The sequence below is a fragment of the Mirounga leonina genome, unplaced genomic scaffold (assembly GCF_011800145.1).
Source record: "Mirounga leonina isolate KUSES-001 unplaced genomic scaffold, KU_Mleo_1.0 Mir_108, whole genome shotgun sequence".
NCBI classification, from domain to species: Eukaryota; Metazoa; Chordata; class Mammalia; order Carnivora; family Phocidae; genus Mirounga; species Mirounga leonina.
The window spans coordinates 3,833,345-3,853,273 of NW_023270237.1; the positions used below are offsets into that span (position 1 = coordinate 3,833,345).

General features: G+C 40.2%; 1 protein-coding gene across 3 annotated transcripts in view; it reads left to right on the forward strand.

Annotated features, from left to right (window-relative positions):
• LOC118019569 (AT-rich interactive domain-containing protein 5B) overlaps positions 1–19,929 on the forward strand; it is a 179,538-nt gene that overhangs the window by 15,964 nt on the left and 143,645 nt on the right. For all 3 annotated transcript variants that reach the window (XM_035018913.1, XM_035018920.1, XM_035018930.1), the window contains exon 3: positions 14,450–14,675. In XM_035018913.1, coding sequence (XP_034874804.1) covers positions 14,450–14,675 — 226 coding nt within the window. The remainder of the gene's footprint in view (positions 1–14,449; positions 14,676–19,929) is intronic.

The window sequence follows — 19,929 nt, forward strand, 5'->3', positions numbered from 1 at the left end:
AAGAGAAGCCACATCTTGATCCTGGCCATGAGGATTGGAGGATTGTGTGTCTACAGGGCCTGCAGACTGTGCTTATAGGCAACACAATTCTGACTGGTCAGCTGTACCAAGGGCCTTCCAAAGATGAATCTGGAAAAGGTGGGAGGAGGAAAAGAGAGACAAGGCTTGGGCTTCTTCTCTGGTAGCTAAGGATGTAATACAATACTGCTCTTGAAAAACATTTCTATTTTTAAACATAGGTCTTTTGGCTGCAAATTTTTATTCAGTTCAATTCAACCAATATTTATTAGTATATCCAGGGTCCTGTGGGGGTGGCAAAGAGATGAGTAATATCGGCCCCTTTCCCTTCAGTTGCTTGGAGGAGAGAAAACATAATGTTAGCCTTACTTGGCAAGATTATCTTTTACTCTGCCCCTTGCATCCAGGAAGATATGCTCATATTATTAAATAGTGTTCTTGGAAATTTCTGTGGGTCCCCCAAAAAAGAAAAGGCCTCTTGTATAGGTAGTTGTTTCAGGATTTAGGCAGGCAGGAAGCATTTTTCCACTTCTCAGCAGAAATTAGTCTAATTTTCAAGCAGAGTCAAAACTGGTAGTTAGCACCTTCTTTCATGGGCTTTATTTCATTATCACACAAAAATGTGTACATATATCCCATATTAAAGATGAGTGTATTGTTATCTATTGTTGTATAACAAGTTAGTTACCTCCAATTTTTGTGTCTTTGGACAACATTTATTATTCAGTGTTTCTGTGGGTCAAGAGTCTAGGTAAGGCTTACTGGGGTGGCTCTGACTCAGGGTTTCTCAAAGTTGTAATCACAGTGCCCGCCTGAGCTACGGTCATCTCAAAGCTCACTGGGGTAGAATCTACTTCCAAGTGGCTCACTTGCCTGTTGGCAGGACACAAGTCCTCGAGGGCTGTTGGGCTGAGGGTCTCATTCCTTGCTGGCAGGTGACCGGGGCCTCCCTCAGTCCCTTGCCATGCCCCATGGGCTTCTCCATGGGCCAGTTCCGAACATGGCGGCTGACTTCACTCACAGGGTGCGAGTGAGACAGAAGCCATAGTCCTTTTGTAACCTAATCTCAGAAATGACATCCATTTGCCTAATTCTGTTTGTTGGCTACTGTGCAACCCACACTCAAGAGGCTTACCCGAGGGCATGAATACTGGGAGGTGGGCATTGTTAGGAGCCAGATTAGCAGTAAGCAATGGAACCAGTCACCGTAGCCTAAGGCTAGTCTGATGAGGGTTGAATGATATTCTTCTTACCCTATCTAGCTCTTTTTTTCCTCTCTCTCTCCTTTTGTTGTTGCATATTCTCTCTGGGTGATTCCTTCCAAACACCTCCTCGCTCTTCTGGGCATTTAATTATAGAAGACATACATGGTAGACAGCAGATTGCCTTAATCTTTTAAGGATTTGTAAGTCTTAGAGCACGTCAACAAGCCATATTGGGTCTTTCTTAAACCTAACATCTTGATCATGAATTTGGAGAGTTTTGCTGGAAAGGGCATTGTGTCTGGTGTGATAAGTCTGTCGAGAGAAGGGGAAGGAGGCCCCTGTACCTGGTGTAATTAAACAGTCTCCTTATTGTATAAGAAAATAGGTAGGTTTCATGCACAGTGGTTGATGAGGGGCATTAAGTCAGGTTGGTATGTGTCCGTGTAAAGACATAAACATCCAAACGAAAGGGATTGTTGTCCCAGTTTGTGTTTCTGAGAAGTGGGTCTACAGGAGATGAGCATGTCCTTGCTACCCACCAACCTTCTGCATATGTCATAGGGCAGCTGGGCTTCCACCTTGTAAATTCTGTGAAAATCGGTTATTTCATGGGAAAACGTATCTATTTCTCTTTCTGGGAAGATGCAACTTGGTTTTCTACCAAGTGTTCAAAACATACATAAGTAGGCATTAAAGGTTTGAGGAAAAAATGACAATAAGCAAATTTTAGTCAAATTTTTTTTTAAAGATTTCATTTATTTATTTGAGAGAGAGAATGAAAGAGAGAGAGAGAGCACATGAGAGGGGGGAGGGTCAGAGGGAGAAGCAGACTCCCTGCCGAGCAGGGAGCCCGATGCAGGACTCGATCCCGCGACTCCAGGATCATGACCTGAGCCAAAGGCAGTCGCTTAACCAACTGAGCCACCCAGGTGCCCCAAATTTTAGTCAATTTTTAACAATGGAAGTTGATTTATTGGGTAGCCTCCATGCTAAACCTACTGGAAATTTAGAACAAAGGAGTGTGGATTCAAATTTAGAAGCATGCATCAGCTATAAGGCATGCACCATGGTGTGTGTGTGTGTCTGTGTGTCTGTGTGAGTCTGTGTGTGTGTTTAACCTTGAGTTTGACTTTGCACCATGCTCCTCCCAGTGCCTGTGTATCCTGTTTTCTCTGCATGAAATGTCCTATGTTCTCCCCCCATCCTTTCCTCCCCTCCTGACCTTGCTAGCTCCTTCTGTTCCTTAGGGTCTTAGCAGAGAGACCTCCCCAACCACTCGATTTGAAATCATCCCCAGTTCCACCCCTGGTCTTCCATTATTGCCTCTTCTAGTTCTTTTGCTTCCAATTTTTTTACTATCTGGCTCTTAGACTGCCCCACTCCTCTCTCTTCTAATACACACACCTCACACCATACACTACACATGACACTTAATGACAGTAGGCCTCAGGAAGGTAGGGAATTTTGTCTGTTTTATTTCAGACTGACATATAGTTGGTGCTCATTAAATATTTGTTGAATGAATGAAATCACTTATGACAATTTCTCATTATATAAATCATATTTAGCTGAGGGCTACCGTTTACCATCTACCCACCCCCCTAGACTGGCCTCCATGAGTCAGGGGCTTCTTCCCCAGCTGTTCTAGTACCTAGCACAGCTCAGAGTAGATGCTCAGAACATCGAAGAAGGGAAGAGTGAATGGATTCTCTGGCAAAGGACTGAAAAGAGAGTAGCCTTCATTTCCTAAGTGCGAACAAGAGGCCGTGGGCACCATGCATTTCGGAAGGGAGCAGCACAGAGTCTTATTATTCATCCTTATCTCTCCGTGGCTGGTACTCAGCCCAGGGCTCGGCCCAGAGCACAGTCCATACAGGTTAACTGGATCAGATTGAGTTGAGCTAGGGAAAAGCTCAAAGTCTCTCGTGACGATAACACTGGTGATTCCTTCTGTATTCCCTTCTGCAGTCGTTTTCTCAGAATGCCCAGAAGCATGCATGTGTCCATTCATCTGTCCATCCATTGGTTCATTCACTCATTCTTTAAGCTCCACTTGGGAGTGTACCAGCTATTGGAAGGCATGGAAAGCTGTGCAAGTTTTCAGCCCTGCTTTCAGAAAGCTTACCTTGAAGGAAACTTGGGCTTCATTCTCTGGGGTTTGTACAACGTCCCTGGGACAGCAGCAGAGTTGGAACTAGGCCGTTGGAGTTGCTTGGGTCTGTCCTCTGCACCGGCCTGCACACCACGATCTTCGAACAGGAGTAGAAAGGTCACCAACTGTGGTTGCAGACTGGCTCTTGCATTAATCCTGGCTTATTCAAAAACACGCAGTATTTTTCCAAACTGAGTTTAGAGCTTTTGATGGAAGCCTGAATCATTTACCATGGCAGAGCATATCACCAGTATAGGGAAAACCAGAACTTAAAAATACAAAGCCCCTTTAAGTAATCCAATATAGGATAATTACATTATTAAATAAAGCTGTGGGTTTCAGATTATTCCACCGCCATTGTACATGTAAGGATAATAATGTGAACTGTGCAAAGTGAACAGAGCAAAAAAAAAATGTTTAACAAGAGGGAGCATGTCTAAATCATATGTTTATGTTTAAATAGAGACTACACAAAACAGGAAGATTTACTTGGTTTCTACATTAAAGCGTTCTAAATAGGCATGAGGCTTTTGGTGATACGCTGTGAAGACTGCTCTTCTCATTAATGACAGTAGTATGTCAAGACTCCACGCCAGATCACCAGCAGCCCTGCATCATTCAGACAGTGTCCACCATGGTTTTCATCTACCGACAGGGGCAAAGAGTTTTCTTCTTCCTTTTAGGGTCTTTATGGAATATAGGCCCCACTGAACTGTGTACCTGGGCAGAAGGTAACGTGCCTGTAAAAGTGGGTGAAAAAAGATCAGGAGATGTCAAAGGAATGGTTTGGATTCGTTCAGCATATTAGACCGTCTGTGTTGGGTGGCGGTTGTGTTTGGGTTTTATTGTTATTGTTTGTTGAGAAAAAGTGGAGTTGAGAATGTTTTCAACTGAACTTTAACACTGGAATTAGACTCATTTATCTTCTTTTGCTTGTTTTAATGGCCAGAGCTAAGAATATAGGTGCCAAGCTAGTTTTTATCATAGCAACCTCAAAGTAGTTAAAAAAAAAAATAGACTGTGGAGTGAAGACCCCATTAATTTGGCCAAAGGGAAGGTGGGCAGGCTCAACCATTAACACGTCTTTCGGTATGTATCAGATACTTGCCTGTTTAGAGAGGAAGTATCTAGGACACTGGGATGCATCTTCTTGCTCTCTGCGTAAATTGTTTTTAATCTTAGGGAGGGAAAAAAGGCTCATACATGGTCAATCCAAAAGGAAAGATATGAAACTGGGCATTAATGAGAGGATGTTTCTGGGGTTTTCTTTAGAGATGGGCTTCTAGTCAGGGGAGCAGGCTGCAGCCTAACAGGTTTTAAATTAACTTCTATTAAAAATGTATTTAGCTACATAAAATATTTAGGATTTTGAATTACTTGTTTGATACGCAAATGCCTTTGGCTATACCGTGAAGGATGGTTGCATTACATCTGACAAATCACACCTCAGAGCAGTCTTCTGTTTGCTTACTCCCTCTAATTGTGCCAGGATGGATTTCCAAAGTTCATTGAGCCACAAGCTTCACCCAAATATCTGTGGGGAGGGAGGGAGGAGGTTGGAAGAGAAGGGGCTGGCTTGGGAAATTGGAACCCAATACACTAATGAGTCTCCATGGCAAATCCATTTCATCATGTTCAGGGAGTCAAATTAAACCTTAGCACATACTTGAGAGGATATCTTCATCACTCGGACGACAGAAAATTCTTCACATTTTTAAATAGCACATGAATGGCAATTCCTATAATCTTACTTTGAGGACAAAAACACAATACCAATCAAAAATTCAAATCCCTTTTTGTTGCAAAATGACCTTAAATCCCAACCCTTCCCTCCTCCCCCAACCCCCAGGATACTGTTAGGGGAGAGTTCCCTTATCCCAGGGTGGGAGTAGCATGGAGCTTTACTAGAGAAAGGACCGTAGAGATCAATTTGCCAGCAAGACGGGGGTGCTGCCAAATCTGGTTTCTGGTTCCACCTCAGTTTTCTTATCTCTAAAATGGGCCTGAGAACACCTACCTCAGAGAGTCCTTGTAGAGATCAAGTAAGAGGTCTGTCAAATTCGTGGATTAGTGTCTGGGTAAAGTAAAACATCTCAGAGTTTTCGACTGCCCTATCCTCAAAGACTGAGGAGAATGACTTAGAAGCCCAGACATTAGTAATTGCTTTCTGGCCCAGCTTCCCCTTGGAGGTACCCAGCAGCTACAGGGTTATCCACTGTTCCCTGACAAAGAATTCAGAAGAGTTAGGAATACACACAGCTACTCACAAGTGGCATATGGATACCCCTCGCCCTCACTCCCTCATTTTCAGTTAAAGCCATGTGATATAGTAATAGTAATCGCCATTATTTCCTGAGTGCCTACTCTGTGCTGACCATTGTACTCTGATGGCTTCAACATCCTTTACTGCCCTAGGAGGCAAGTTTTTTTTTAATCTTAATCTTTTTTTAATCTTATTTTCCCCCATTCTTTAGTTAGTTTTTTTTTTAAAGTAATCTCTACATCCAACGTGGGACTCGAACTCACAACCCTAAGATCAAAAGTCAGACGCTCCACTGACTGAGCCAGCCAGGCACCCCACCCCCCAACCCATTTTTTTTAGATGAGACCTTGGCAAGATGATGCCATGCTCCCAGGATGAATGTGGACATTAAACCTAGTAGAGCTGCATTTGAACCTGGGGCAGGCAGACTCCAGAGCCAGTGCTTTCTAAGTATCCCTTCGTTTCTCCAAACATGGAACCATCCAGAGATGGTGTACCATTAAGATAAGCAGTTTTTGTATGCTTTAGGCACAGCCTAGTCCTTGGCTCCTCGGGAAGTACGAAAGAAGTAGAGATTAAGCAAGGATACCTGCCGCTAAAAAGTTTCCGCAATGCAGGTGTTTACTGTAGAACATGGAATTACACAATTCAGCATGAAATAGTGGTGCCTCATAAAGATTTACCATTATGTCACAGGTAATAAGAACAGGAATTCCCAGTCCAGGGACCAACTTAGTGTTGATATCATTTTATTTTGTCTACTCAGTACATTAAAAAACAACTACTACCATCTATTGCCATCCTTATTTCTAAGGAAAAATGGATATTATTACACCACATGAAAGGAGGAGGGACAAAGTCTTAAATGGGAAGAGTGGGCAGGGGCCCCGCTAGGTCAGTTCATTCTCCAGTACAGAGAATATTTTAAAAACTGTTCCCTTCTCTATGCTCTCTGCCCTCTGTTTCACTGGTTTGACTCCATGAACAGAGCTGCTGGCCCTGTGGTTTCTGGTGGGGTTCAGCCAGAGAGGTGCCCTGCCAGGATGGGGATAGGAAGGAGGGTGAAGACAGGTGATGATTCCCTGTTCTTTCCTGTGCAATTCCTCCAGGCTCTTGGTGTCCCTCCAAGGAAGAGTCACCACCACTGGTAGAGAAGGGTCTACTCCATCCTAGTAACCGCTCGCTCCCTGCTTTGACCCTTAGGCCTACAAGTGATGATAACTGACCTGCCCTTAGCCCAAGTTCCTTTACTCTATCTCTTGTGGCTCCTTTACATCCCACCAACACGTTTGTCATCAGTGCCTTTCTGAAATCTTCCTTGGATTATCATTACACAAGCATTCTCTTTCTTGCTGGGATCCTACACTGGTACAAAGATCGCCCCTGAAATCTAGCAAATGGAGCTGCGTTGTCTTCCTTTTTCGCATTTCACGGCTGGCCAGTGAAAACTTCCATCTTGTCGACCCACGTTACCGTTCTGCCCTGACTTTGTTGGACTTCTGACCGGCAACCACGTGCCTGTAGAGTGAAACCTTTTACTCGCTCTGTAGGTGTCCTGTTAGTGGAACACACCAATGTCTTAACTGGGAGAGTGACCGGCCACGTGAGCGTGAGAGTGGCCAACCCAGCCAGGCCCGGTGGTGGCAGTCTTCCCCTTGCACGCTGTGGGCACACCTGCCTACCACAGTGGTGAGGGCACAAGCCGATGTGCTTGCACTGGTCTTTCTGAATGTTAGCATTTAACAGGGTTTTGTGTGTTTGTTTTCATTTTTAGTTTCTATCTAGATGAAAATATCCCACTCTCGTGGAACCAATTGGACTATTATTTTGGGTTCACTATTTATTTAGCTAACATCACCTGTTGGTATGCTTGTGTTCCTAACATTTATCACATTGCAATTGCTACAAAGAACATTTTAAAAATCTAGGATGTTTGGGGAACATTGAGGTGAATATGCCGTGTTTTCCTGTTCTCATTCCATCCTCTCTCTGTCAACCCCTTTTACATTACGTTTATGTGTTCATGATACTTTAGGCTTTATTAACATAGCTGAATATAGTTATCCTTTTTTTTAAGATTTTATTTATTTGAGAGAGAGAGAGGGAGAGAGAGAGAGAGCAAGCAGGGGGAGGAGGAGAGGAAGAGAGACAAGCAGACTCCGTGCTGAGCATGGAGCCCAGTGCGGGGTTCGATTCCATGACCCTGAGATCATGACCTGAGCCGAAATCAAGAGTGGGATGCTTAACTGACTGAGCCGCGCAGGCGCCCTTGAATATAGTTATCCTAAGCAATGATCAGTTACTGGTTACCACATGGTATGTTATGAGGAAGGCTGTGTTCATGTTCTCTCTCCTGAGGAACGATATATTTATAAAGATAGAGGTTTTTCTGTGTGTCAGAGAGACCCAGAATTAAAATTGCTTGGATAAGTCGGGAGTTCAAAATCTCTCTTGTGTCACAGCCTACAGGTAGATGGTTCAGGCCTAGTAAGGTGGCTCTGCACCATGAGGTTGCCTAGACACCCAGCTCCTTCTGTCTTTTTCTCCTGAGAGATTTGTCCTCATGTGTATTGTCCAAAGGCGTTTCCATTCCCTTTAAGGCCATGACCTGGTAGTGGCACATGTCACTAATACTCATATTTTTTTTGGTAAGAACTTGGTCACGTGGCTGCACCTGGCTATAAGGGAAGGCGGGGAAATGGTGGGGATAAGGATGCTTATCTAGTGAACAGCTTTGGAAGACAGAGCAAGTTTCTTTCTCCAGAACAAAGGGCAGGCGTGATTATTGACCAGTATTAAAGATTTGGGTTCCCTGCACTCAGGGTCCTGCTCCTATAATGCACCCCACTTCACGTGCACATGTCAGCTCGCCCTCTTTGCATCTCATTTTGGGAATTAGGTATTGAAGAAACAACACGAACATGATACTTTGACTGCAGCTGTTGCTGTGAACAATAAACCGTTCTTTGTCTCTGACCAGGAGTCTTGTGTCCTCTGCCACCATCCGTAGAATTGTGGCAGGCCAACTTGTAAGTTTGGAAGGAGAGTAAAATCTCAGACGCTTCATAATTCTTAATAAGGACGAGAGTTTTGTCAAAGATCGGGTTGTTCGTTATCAAATGCCACTAAGAGGTCAAAGAAAATGAAAAATAAGAAAAGGTCTTGGTTGGGCGCCTGGGTGGCTCAGTCGTTAAGCGTCTGCCTTCGGCTCAGGTCATGATCCCAGGGTCCTGGGATCGAGTCCCACATCGGGCTCCCTGCTTGGCAAGAAGCCTGCTTCTCCCTCTCCCACTCCCCCTGCTTGTGTTACTGCTCTCGCTATCTCTCTCTGTGTCAAATAAATAAATAAAATCTTTAAAAAAAAATTAAAAAATTAAAAAAAAAGAAAGAAAAGGTCTTGGTTACATGATATAATACAATGGTTCTCGAAGTTTTTGGACTCAAGACCCTTTACACTCAAATTATTGAGGATGCCAAAGAGCTTTTGTTTATATGGGTTATATCTATTGATATTTACTGCATTATAAATTAAAACTGAAAAATAATCTAAAGTACTTGGTAACTCATTTAAAAATAAAAACAATATGACATCCACATGTAGAAAAAAATGGATGTCGAGCTGAATCTCACAGACCTCATACAAGATTAAGTCAAAATGGATCATACTTCTAAATGTAAAGCTACACAGCTTTGGGCAGGAAACATAGGAGAAAGTGCTTATGACATGGCATTAGGCAAAGAACTCACAGGTGCAAAAGAGTAAAGCCACAATTGAAAGGAGAAAAAAACTGATCAAACTGGACTTGATCAAAAATTGAAAACTTTTGTTTTATTGAAGACACTGTTAAGAGAATGAAAAGACAGCCACAGGACGGGAGAAAATATTTCCAAATCCCGTATCTGACAAAAGACCTGTATTCGGTAGATACAAGAACTCTCAAAACTCAATGGTAAGAAAACAAACAGCCCAATTTGAGAAATGAGCCATAGACTTCAACATGTGCTTCACCAAAAAGGATATACGGATGAAAAAGTAACACCTGAAAAGATGTTCAACATCATTAGCCGTTAGGGAAATGAAAATTTAAAACATGATGAGAAGCCACTCCATACATATTAGAGTGGCAATAATAAGTTAATAAACAAAAACCGTATCAAGTACTGGCAAGGAAGAGAAACAACTGGAACTCTCCTCCCTTGCTGGTGGGAGTGCAAAATGATACAGCCACTCTGGGAAACGGTCTCTGCAAAATTAGGTAGACGCTTACCCAGCAGTCCCTCTTCTGAGTTTTTGTTCTAGAGAATTGAAAATGTCTGTTCACAGAAGAAGCTTGATGTGAATGTTTACAGCAGCTCTATTTGGAGTCCCCAAAGTTGAAAACAAGCCAGTGTCCCTCAGTGGGTGAATGGAGAAACAATCTTGTGACACTTCCATGTCAAGGGAGGTAGTACGCAGCTGCGAAAAGGAACAAGCTTTTGATACATGCAGCAACATGGATGTGTCTCAGAGGCGTTACGCTGAGTGAAAGAAACAGTCTCAGAAGATTTCAGATGGTATGATTCAATTTATATGACATTTGGAAAAGAGAACTCGATAGCAAGAACATATCAGTGGTTGCCATGTGTTAAAACTCATAGAACTGTACATCAAAACAGGAGATTTTACTGTAAGTTAATTTAAAAAATGAAAATAGCCATATAAACCCATTATATAAGTGCTACATTTTTATCAAAATTAACCATATTTTGAAAAAAAAAATCAGTAAAAACAGTAGCATTGTTTTCCATTTTTATAAGCTCTTGACTGTCTAGCTTAATAGAGACAGCTGGGTTCTCATATCTGCTTCTGCATTTACTCTCCTGCCTTACCATATGTCATATAGTGTCTGGAAAACCCCACTATACACTTGAAAGAAAATAAGACTGAAAAAAGCAAATAATGTCTTAGTATTATTATGATCTTTGTTTTGCTTCTATGGACCACCTGAACTAATCTTGGGGATTCCCCAGGGTTCCTGGACTACACTTTGAGAACCACTGACATAATACACTGTCCCAAATTTCAGTCATTTTCATAGCATCTTGTCTTTTATCTTTTTTTTTTTTTTTTTGGCCATACCCACATGTCCTGTGTTTACTTAATGGTTTTGTTCAAATTGGCCTATTTTTTTAACTTAAATTTATTTAAAGAGGAAACTTTCTAAATCTCCTATAAATGGAAAACCAGTACCACTTTCCCATAAATGGAAAGTAACCACAAAAATAAATAAGCAATGAGTAACTTTTAAAAAAAAAAAAAAGTTTACCCATGAACCATCTACACTCATCTCTGCATGGTACAACTTTGGAAAACATCAGAGCGGAGGACTCATGACAACGTGTTGCTAACTCTGACATCCCACTTCATTTATGTTAGCCCATTTAATCCTCACAATTACCATAAGAGGTAGTCTTATTGTCCTTTTTTTAAAAAAATACATTAAATAAAATGGAAGCACAGGGAGCTTAAAGAAGTTTCCCTGTGCTTCACAGTGTAAATTGCAGGCCTGGGATTCGAACCCAGGCAAAGGCTTCAGAGTCCAGAATGAATGCTATGTTGGCAGATAGGAAACCTGGAGGCATGCCCCGGTTCTATCAGAAGGTGGTACGAGGCTATGTCATTGGACCTCACTGTGCTCGTCAATAACGTGAAGGAGGTGGACCAAATCAGGGTGTGCATGTTTACCTGCTGGCCAGCAGCCCCACGGGGCCAGGCAGGTGAGGGAAACATCGACTGACTATAAGGCAGTAGTAGGGAGTGATGGGTCACCCGTAAACTAGATATCTCCCATCTTATCTAAAGAAAGCAACCACTTTCAACTGTTTTTGTTTCTGTTTTGTTTATTGGCAGATACCTCTTTTTTATTTTATTTTATCTTATTTTATTTTACTATTTTGTTTTTATTTTATTTAATGAAAAGACAGAAGTCTAGAGACCTTGTGTGAAGTTTCCCAATTTTTAGAACACGTGGGGAGACCAGCAATACACAGGCTAATTTGTGACTTCATAGCTAGATACTTTCCTCTGACAGAGAGGGTTCCGGGATGGCATGAGCTGTTTTTATACAGAGGTAGACACAAAATCCAAACTACAGAAACAAGCCACTTAAAACAGTGGCAAAAGGGGATCTGGACTTCCATAGCCTCTCAACACAACCTCCATAAATATTGCTAGGGAGCTGGGTTAATTGAAAAGCCAAGGTACATTACGAGAATAACAAAGTGTATTTCTTTGTGTTCCTTTTGTGTTGTAGTAGAGTAAATCAGCAATATTTATCCAGTGCTAATTCTTGGTTTGCAGAGAGCTAATGTAATCATGAGATGAGCTTATTGTAATTCTTTTCTTAGACATAGAAGCTTGCCCAGGAACGGCAAGTATTAGGAACTTTAGTCAACGCTTGCTCAGAATAGTAAATATGAACATGTGATTTATGCCATTGTGTGTACAAAGCAATGTTTCCTGAGACATTTTCTATATATATGTTGGCTGTTTTGTTTTTTGGGTTGGTTTGTTGCTTCCCCTCCTCCGCTTATCAGATTTCCTTCTAAATCCTGGCATTTGACAATGTTGCAAGGCCAGTTTCTCTGTGAATCCACAGTAAAACACTGGTGGTTGCACAATTCATCCAAACTTGGGTTTATGGCTTATGCGAGTTTATGTGAAACCCTGCATTTGTTTTCATGTACGGATGTATATTCATGAAGTCTGCTTCTGAGAGAGAGAAAAGGAGGGAGGACAAAATCTATAGACTGAATCTTGAAGGATGGGTTTGTTCATCAATGACATCATAAGGATTGTATTTTCTCTTGGTTAATAAACTATTTGTTTGGCGGGCGCTGTAAGCCAGCCAGGGCTAGTCATACCATTTCTTGGAAAAGATCTGAAGCAACTGGTAATTGAAATGATAATCATTTGATCATAGAGCTATTCGAAAATAACACTCATCTCCAAACTGGTCTCATCTAAGGAACCATATTTGGTAACATTGTTGCCAAATTCCATCTTTGCTAATGTTGAGACTTATATACCATGATACTTAATTATTTTCCAGCATATTCTAAACTTGATTTCTGGTGTGCCCTGTCCAGAAGCTGTTCCCATATGCTTTGAAACAATACCCAGCCTGAATTTTCATTCTGACATTTAATAATCACCATGTAATAGCTATAAAATGCGTGACAACGACAGATCTTTTATTTCAAGAGGATGGTGTAGTGAATCTGAGTGAAATCATCCGTTGAAATGGTACTTTGTAATATGCTCCATTGTTTATAAAGTACTGAATTTTTTTTTCTTGAGCAGAGGATAAAAACAGTTTCCACTTTGGGTCCCATTCAGTGGAAGTTCATATTTAATCATGATAAGAGAATGGATTCCATTACGAAAGTTTTACTTTTCATTTTTGATAGAGTATTTATTTTGTTGCTGCCTAACAAACTTTGTTCTCAGAAGCAGCTTGGAACTGGATGAGGAAAAGTGAAATTTTAGATCCTACCTTAAAATAATTTTAAAAACTAAATCCAGGGTTTCTTATTGTGTGAAGCTGATCTTAATAAACCCTTTTTTGTTTGCTTTGGAGTAGCATGTGCAGTACTGTGTGTGTGTGTGTGTGTGTGTGTAGGTGGGGGAGGAGGAGGAAGGAGTCATGTTTAACAGCAAAATTAGCCAAAATCACTTGTGAATTCCTTTTGTTTAGTAGCTTAGAGGCATCTTCCTGTTGTTGTTTGTCAAAAATATTTCTAAGATTTTGTAAGCTTAGGGGTTTTCACAGCTAAGCTTTCTTCAGAAATGTGAAGTAAAAGAAATGAAAAAAGTCAGTTCAAGTTGAAATGTCAAATGCTTCAAATAATTTAACTTAAAACCCAGTGAGATGATCTTCTTAAGCCTTTTCCAAAGAATCTTCGGGTAAGAGAGGCCCTCCTTTGCTCCATGGATGGATATCTATTAAATATCTTGCCGGATTAATTCTGAGTCAGAAAAGTTGGTTGTTTCCTGGAAGCAATTAGAGATGCTTAAAATTCAAATTTATGATCCATACGAGAAACTTAAGTTTCAACTACTTTTCTTAGATTCAAAGGCTTTCTCCTCGCTCACCCTCTCTCCCCTTGCCCCATATGTATTAAAAGAAAAAATCAGTTCATTTCTCAACTTACAAAGTTTTTAAGAAACATGAGAATGTGTAAGTTTCTTTCAGTGGGAAGCACATAACATTTATGAAGTATTTCTTTTGGGATTACATCACAGTTTTATTTAATTTTTAAGACAAAAGTTAAATTCAATATTTGTGTATAAGCCAAGGGAAAATGTACCATAAACATAGGAATTTGGGGGTGAGTCAGAGTTCCAAGAATCCCAGATTTACTTAGACCATTTATATAGAGACAGGCTAACCATTAGTCACCTAGTTCTCACTTTTTACTTTTGCAATTAACTGCACCTAAAGATTAGCTTTCACCCGAGCGAGTGGTTAGATGGGCAGAGTAGGCTTTGGCACCTAGCATTAAAAATGGCTATCAGAATTACTGCCCAATTTGGGGGCACTTTCTTACCGTATAACAAATAGATCTTCTACATTATTTTTCAACTAGACAGCTAGCAGTGAAAAACCCTTGAAGTGAATTATTGAAGATTCTTTGTCACCAACAAGCCCATTGTCTGCTTGCATAAAGTTAAACCACTCAAATGGTATTTCAGAGGGGCTTTGTTGAAAATTTATCGTTTGCCCCCCAGCCACCAATAATGTTTTGTTCTTCCCTGACCACCTCTTGTAGGATGAAGTCATTGCTGTTTCTGAAAAGGTAATTGTGAAGCTTGAAGACCTGGTCAAGTGGGTACACTCTGATTTCTCCAAGTGGAGATGTGGCCTCCAAGCTGGCTCCGTGAAAACCTCGGCCTTGGGGAGGAACGGACAGAAGGAAGCTCTGCTGAAGTACCGGCAGTCAACCCTCAATAGTGGACTCAACTTCAAAGATGTCCTCAAGGAAAAGGCTGACCTTGGTAAATATAATTTGTACTTCAAATCGCATGTGTGGGCGTATACGTAACCTACTTTGTTGTTGTTGTCGTTCACAGACCTTTCTGGAAACCCTGTCATATAGATAATTTTATATAGATATAAAATTTCTTTGACTTCAAAGTATCCTGGGAATATGTATGGACAGATTGTCTGGGTGTGTAAGGGATGGATGCTGGCTGCCAGATCGCAGGGCCTTCTCCGTGGGAAGCCCCATGCCAGGAACTGGGTGATGTAACACATGACCTTAGGCAGCTTCCCGTTGGTGTGAAGGCATAAGACTTCATTAGGGTGCCTGAGACTGAATTAATGAAGAGTTTAAATATTTGTTCTAAGGAGATAGTATGACATCTACTAACACCATGTCAATTTCATGTGTTTGTTTACATTGGGTGGAAAACAGCGCGAAGAAGAGAGAGGAGTTACTTAATGTGGAGCAGGAGAGCAATGGCAAATTGTTTAACCTCCTAGCCTCAGTTTCCCCACCTGAAAAAGATGGGCACTTTAACACGTCACTGAGATTTAAGATATAAAGAGTTTAGCACAGGGATGATTGGTGTACGCGAGGGGCTCCCTAAGTAATTCTGTTGCTTTAACTTAACACTTTCGTCTCCAGAGACTTTTTGTGACCTTTTCTTTTTTTTTCTCCCCCTTCTGTTTGTATCTCCCTGTGGCATTCACTGACTTATTCTCCTAGCATTGCTCAAGACCAAAGTTGTTGACCTCTGAGTTAGACTAGTTATTTCCTCTTTAGGCAAAGAGGAACTTCACTTTTAACATATTAAGGCATCTTTTTCTTTCATTCTCGCACAATGCTGATGTTCATAGCCCTATTTTATGCCTTAATGTGACAACTTCCTGTTTTTTTCAGCCTAGGATTTAACTATTACAACAAACCTAGACTATTTACTTAATTGGCATAAAGAGACTGCATAACAGCCGTAACTGTCTTCGGTGTGATTCTGATTTATGATGAGCTGTACTGTGCTTTGGGAATCCTATTAATATTTTCTTGCAATTTGAGTCAACGACTAACAGTTTCCTGTCATATTTTGGTAGATGTCAGGCGGTAATATTTTGGACATGGCAGCCTGACTGTCATGTGTACACGTAGGGAAAATTATTAATCTGGTGGTTTTATTTTAAAGCCCCCCAATTGTTTTTTTACTGTATTTCCTATATATGCTGTTACACTCCCTAATTTCATGAACACACAGTGACTAGTCTTCTGACATGTCATAATGGTGAATAATACATCTTTTGTATTACTTTCCTAATGTATGCTCTAAGTTGTATTGCTGTTGTCTTGTATTTCCCCTAACATTAAAGCGTGTTTTTTGTTTGTTTGATTTTTTTTTTTTTTTTTTAGTTATGGAATATACTGTTACTAATAAAAAAACTAAACAGGAAACCCATGGGGGACAAAAGGATGTGTAGATGGTTAAGCTTGATGTCACACATATAAACAAAAGTATTTATAGCAGAGTTGTTTTCTGTTTAAAATTGATAGTTTATTAATGAATCTGAAGAGAAATTCAATCTCTTAATTCTATCAAAAGATTTAGACGGTTTGATCTCACTGAATTCTAAAAAATGTCCATGATCTACTTTTTAATAATTGATTTCAGAAGAAATTGATTTATAGTGAATATTCAAAGTACTTAGTGGTTTTTAAATCTAGCTGTTCATTGAACTCAGTACGGAAATTTTAAATATAATGCTGATTGCTAAATCCAGCTTCCCCAGATTCTTCATTCAGTGGGATTGAGGCAAGGCCAAGGAATGTGGACTGATAAAAGACTTTCCAGGTGATTCTGATTTTGGTTTTTGGTGTTTTTTTTTTTATCTCATTTGGGAAACAGAACTACAATTAGTGCTGAGGAAGGGAAAATAATCAACAGGAGATTGGATGGGGAGGCTCTCCTCTGGTGAACAAGAAATACCATGTGCTTTTTCTTTCTTTCTTTTTTTTTTTAAATGTAAAATACCCCTTTAAGGATAGTATTTGGGGCCTTGAAATTCTACTCAGTTGGTATGAACTGTGGGGAATTTGAGACAAATAGCTTTTGTAATTGGAATGCACACTGTGTTGTAATAATGTGGAAAGAGAAACAAAAACTTTCCTTAATGTAATGAGTTTCCATTATCTGCCTGATCTAAGGTTTACAAGTCTACATTGTTAGGATTTATATTGGGGAGATAGGGGGTGTCATTTGCTGTACGCATTCCTGTCCCAGCAACTTTCTCTTCAACCTCTTCCTTTCTCTGTCTGCAACATCAAAATATTTGTTGTCTGTACTTTTCTTTCTACACAGTGGTTTTCTTATCTCTCTTTCTCTTGGCCACACCGAAACCACTTCCAATACCACATTGTTAATGGAAGTTCACACACTTATTAGGTTTTTCCTTCTGTAGAACACTTCCAACTCCTCATTGTTCTTACCAAAGAAAGAAGATGAACTCTGAGATTATTTAAGACCCCCCCTCTTTTTTTTTTTTTTTCTGGTGGAAGTCAGCAAAGAAGGGAAAGATCTCACCTTTCTTGTGGCTAAAATAAAACTCCAATACGTTATGTTTTTAACCAAAGTATTTCATCACGTTAAAACATCAATAAGAACAAAATAATTAGGTTGACTCTTAAAGAAGGGATTTTGCCATCTAAAAGCTAATTAAAGAACTCTTCTTGCTCAATGTTTAGGTAGAATAAGTTCCCTTTAATCCCAGTTTGTGTCACTTCCTGTCTCTCTCTGAAGAGTAAAAAAACAAGAATGTTCTCACAAATGTGTGTCTGCCAACAAATTAATACTCCGCAAAGAGAAACTCTGCCCCAAATGGCAGCTTCCAATAACTGCTCTGATTCGAAACACAGCTCTTATGTTTTTTATCCCCTGCCCCTTCAAGGACAATATTTGTGGGTATCATGTTTGCTTTTTACAAATCTGTGCAGTTTTCGTTTAAGATTCAAAATGACTGGTGACGAAAATGACACATCTAGGTAGTAGGAAAACCAATAATCTTCAAAAACACTCCTGAGATGTGTTAGAATGACTTCGTCCCCTTTCCTCCTCTTTGTCCTTTTCAAAGAAAGAAAGTTCACTATGAAACCAATTCAAATTGTGACTTTACTCGGTGAGATATTTTACCTTCTCTCAGACTGTTTCATACTGAAGTTTATAGGAAAAGAAAAAAAAGAGAGAAACGAGCTATGTTAAAATAGGAGGGTTGAGGAATGTATTATTCATAAGCATAACGAACACAGGAACCTGTTTTTCCAGAAGAATCGGGTTGATTAAATCATTCACTACCAAGCTTCTAGTTATTTATTTTTGTCTTTAGAATTACAGTACTTAGCTTTTGTAATAAAGTGGACTTGAGACCCATATTTGGTATGACAGTTGGAAGTCATCAAATGAAGAATTATTTCATTTTACAAAATTTTTAGCAACTAAGGAATATAAACACTATCAGTTAAACATAGCAAACTTGCATTTTTTATTCCTTGGGCTATAGTTTGGGGGAAAAAATCAAATTATTTTATATAACACTGCTTCTTACAGAGTTCCTTTAAGTGAAGTATGAAAGCTGCAGTGTAAGCTTTATTGGCCTATAAATATGTCATTATAGTTGGACTACATTTATATGCTTTGGATTGTTGTTTAAGCCAAGAAAATATGTCTCTACAGGTTGACTTTTTATTGAAACCCTTTGAGGCATACAACAGAATGTATTTTAGGCCAAGGTTATTAAAACAGCATTTTCATTTTTTTGCAGCAGACTCATTGTCAATTATGCTGCCACAAAGTGTCTGTGGATGGGCAGTTATGAATGGTTTCATCTCCAAATGTGTCTCTAGAAAAAGAAAGAAAAGACAGAAGCGTCTGAGCTGAAATTGAGAAAAGAGACCAAAGGATGTGGGTGTGGGTACAGCTGAATTTAATGATGGGGGTTCCCTTGGTTCAATTTCTGTTTCTGAAGGCCCATCAGACTGGGAAAGTGTGGCTTCCCCTGTCCCTTCTGCTGCTCGGATTTTGTTGTACTCTGGGGAATAAGACAGCATGATGGTGTTGAAAGCGCAGTGGGCAGGAGGTCAGGAGACTCTTGGCTCCACCTGTCCTGGAGATCTGTCACTTTCTGCAACAGTCACTGTATGTTTACATCTTTAGGTTCCTTGGGTGTAAAATAGGTGTAATAGTGTATACCCTGCTTTATCTCACTCGGTGTTTGAGAAGATCAACTGAGGAATAATTAGTTAGTGTCAATGGAAGCATTTGTGATTTGTGATACTGAAGTCCTAGTATAATCAGCATGTTACTATCAGAAGGAGGTTTTGTATGATAGGGAGCTATGCAGTATTTTAGTTTATTTGTCCCTTTTGAACTTTCCTAATCACACGGTCTAGTATTGAGGGCAGGGTTTACTTTCATTATTATCTGCCTCAATAGAAGACTATTATTAAAATCCTCCTGGATATATATATATATATATATATATATATACACTATAAAATGATATTTTATATGTATATTACATATTAGATATAAAATATACATATGTTTTATATGGTTCCTTACATATAGATAGGTATATTTATATGTTGTATAACTTTTTTCCTCCTGAGAATTTTGTCAAAACAAGCTGGGCCAGGAGTGGCCAGTCGTGTCAGTGACTTCTCAAGTACTTTTAGTTAGAAATTGACTTGGGGCACCTGGGTGGCTCAGTCGGTTAAGCGGCTGCTTTCGGCTCAGGTCATGATCCCAGGGTCCTGGGATCGAGGCCCACGTCGGGCTCCCTGCTCAGTGGAGAGTCTGCTTCTCCCTCTCCCTCTGCCTGCCTCTCTGCCTACTTGTGCTCTCTATCTCTCTCTCAAATAAATAAATAAAATCTTTAAAAAAAAAAAAAAAGAAATTGACTATAGTCCTTGCTTGGAAATTCTGGAGGCCTTGTATTTCAAATGGTTATTTCAGGTCATTTTTGAGTTTGATATGTCAAACTGCTTCTTGGGGTGTGGATGTGGGTAGGATTCTCACTCTGCATTGAAGAAAACAGTTTAAATGTCTCCAGTAAGAAGCATGCTAAGGTGCTGACAGTTTATCATAATGAGGATTTTTCACCTGATACATCTAACGAACTTACTAGGATTGAAGACATGCTTTATTAGGACAGTCCTTTCCTTCCTCCTTCCTTCTTCCCTTCCTTCCTTCCTTCCTTCCTTCCTTCCTTCCTTCCTTCCTTCCTTCC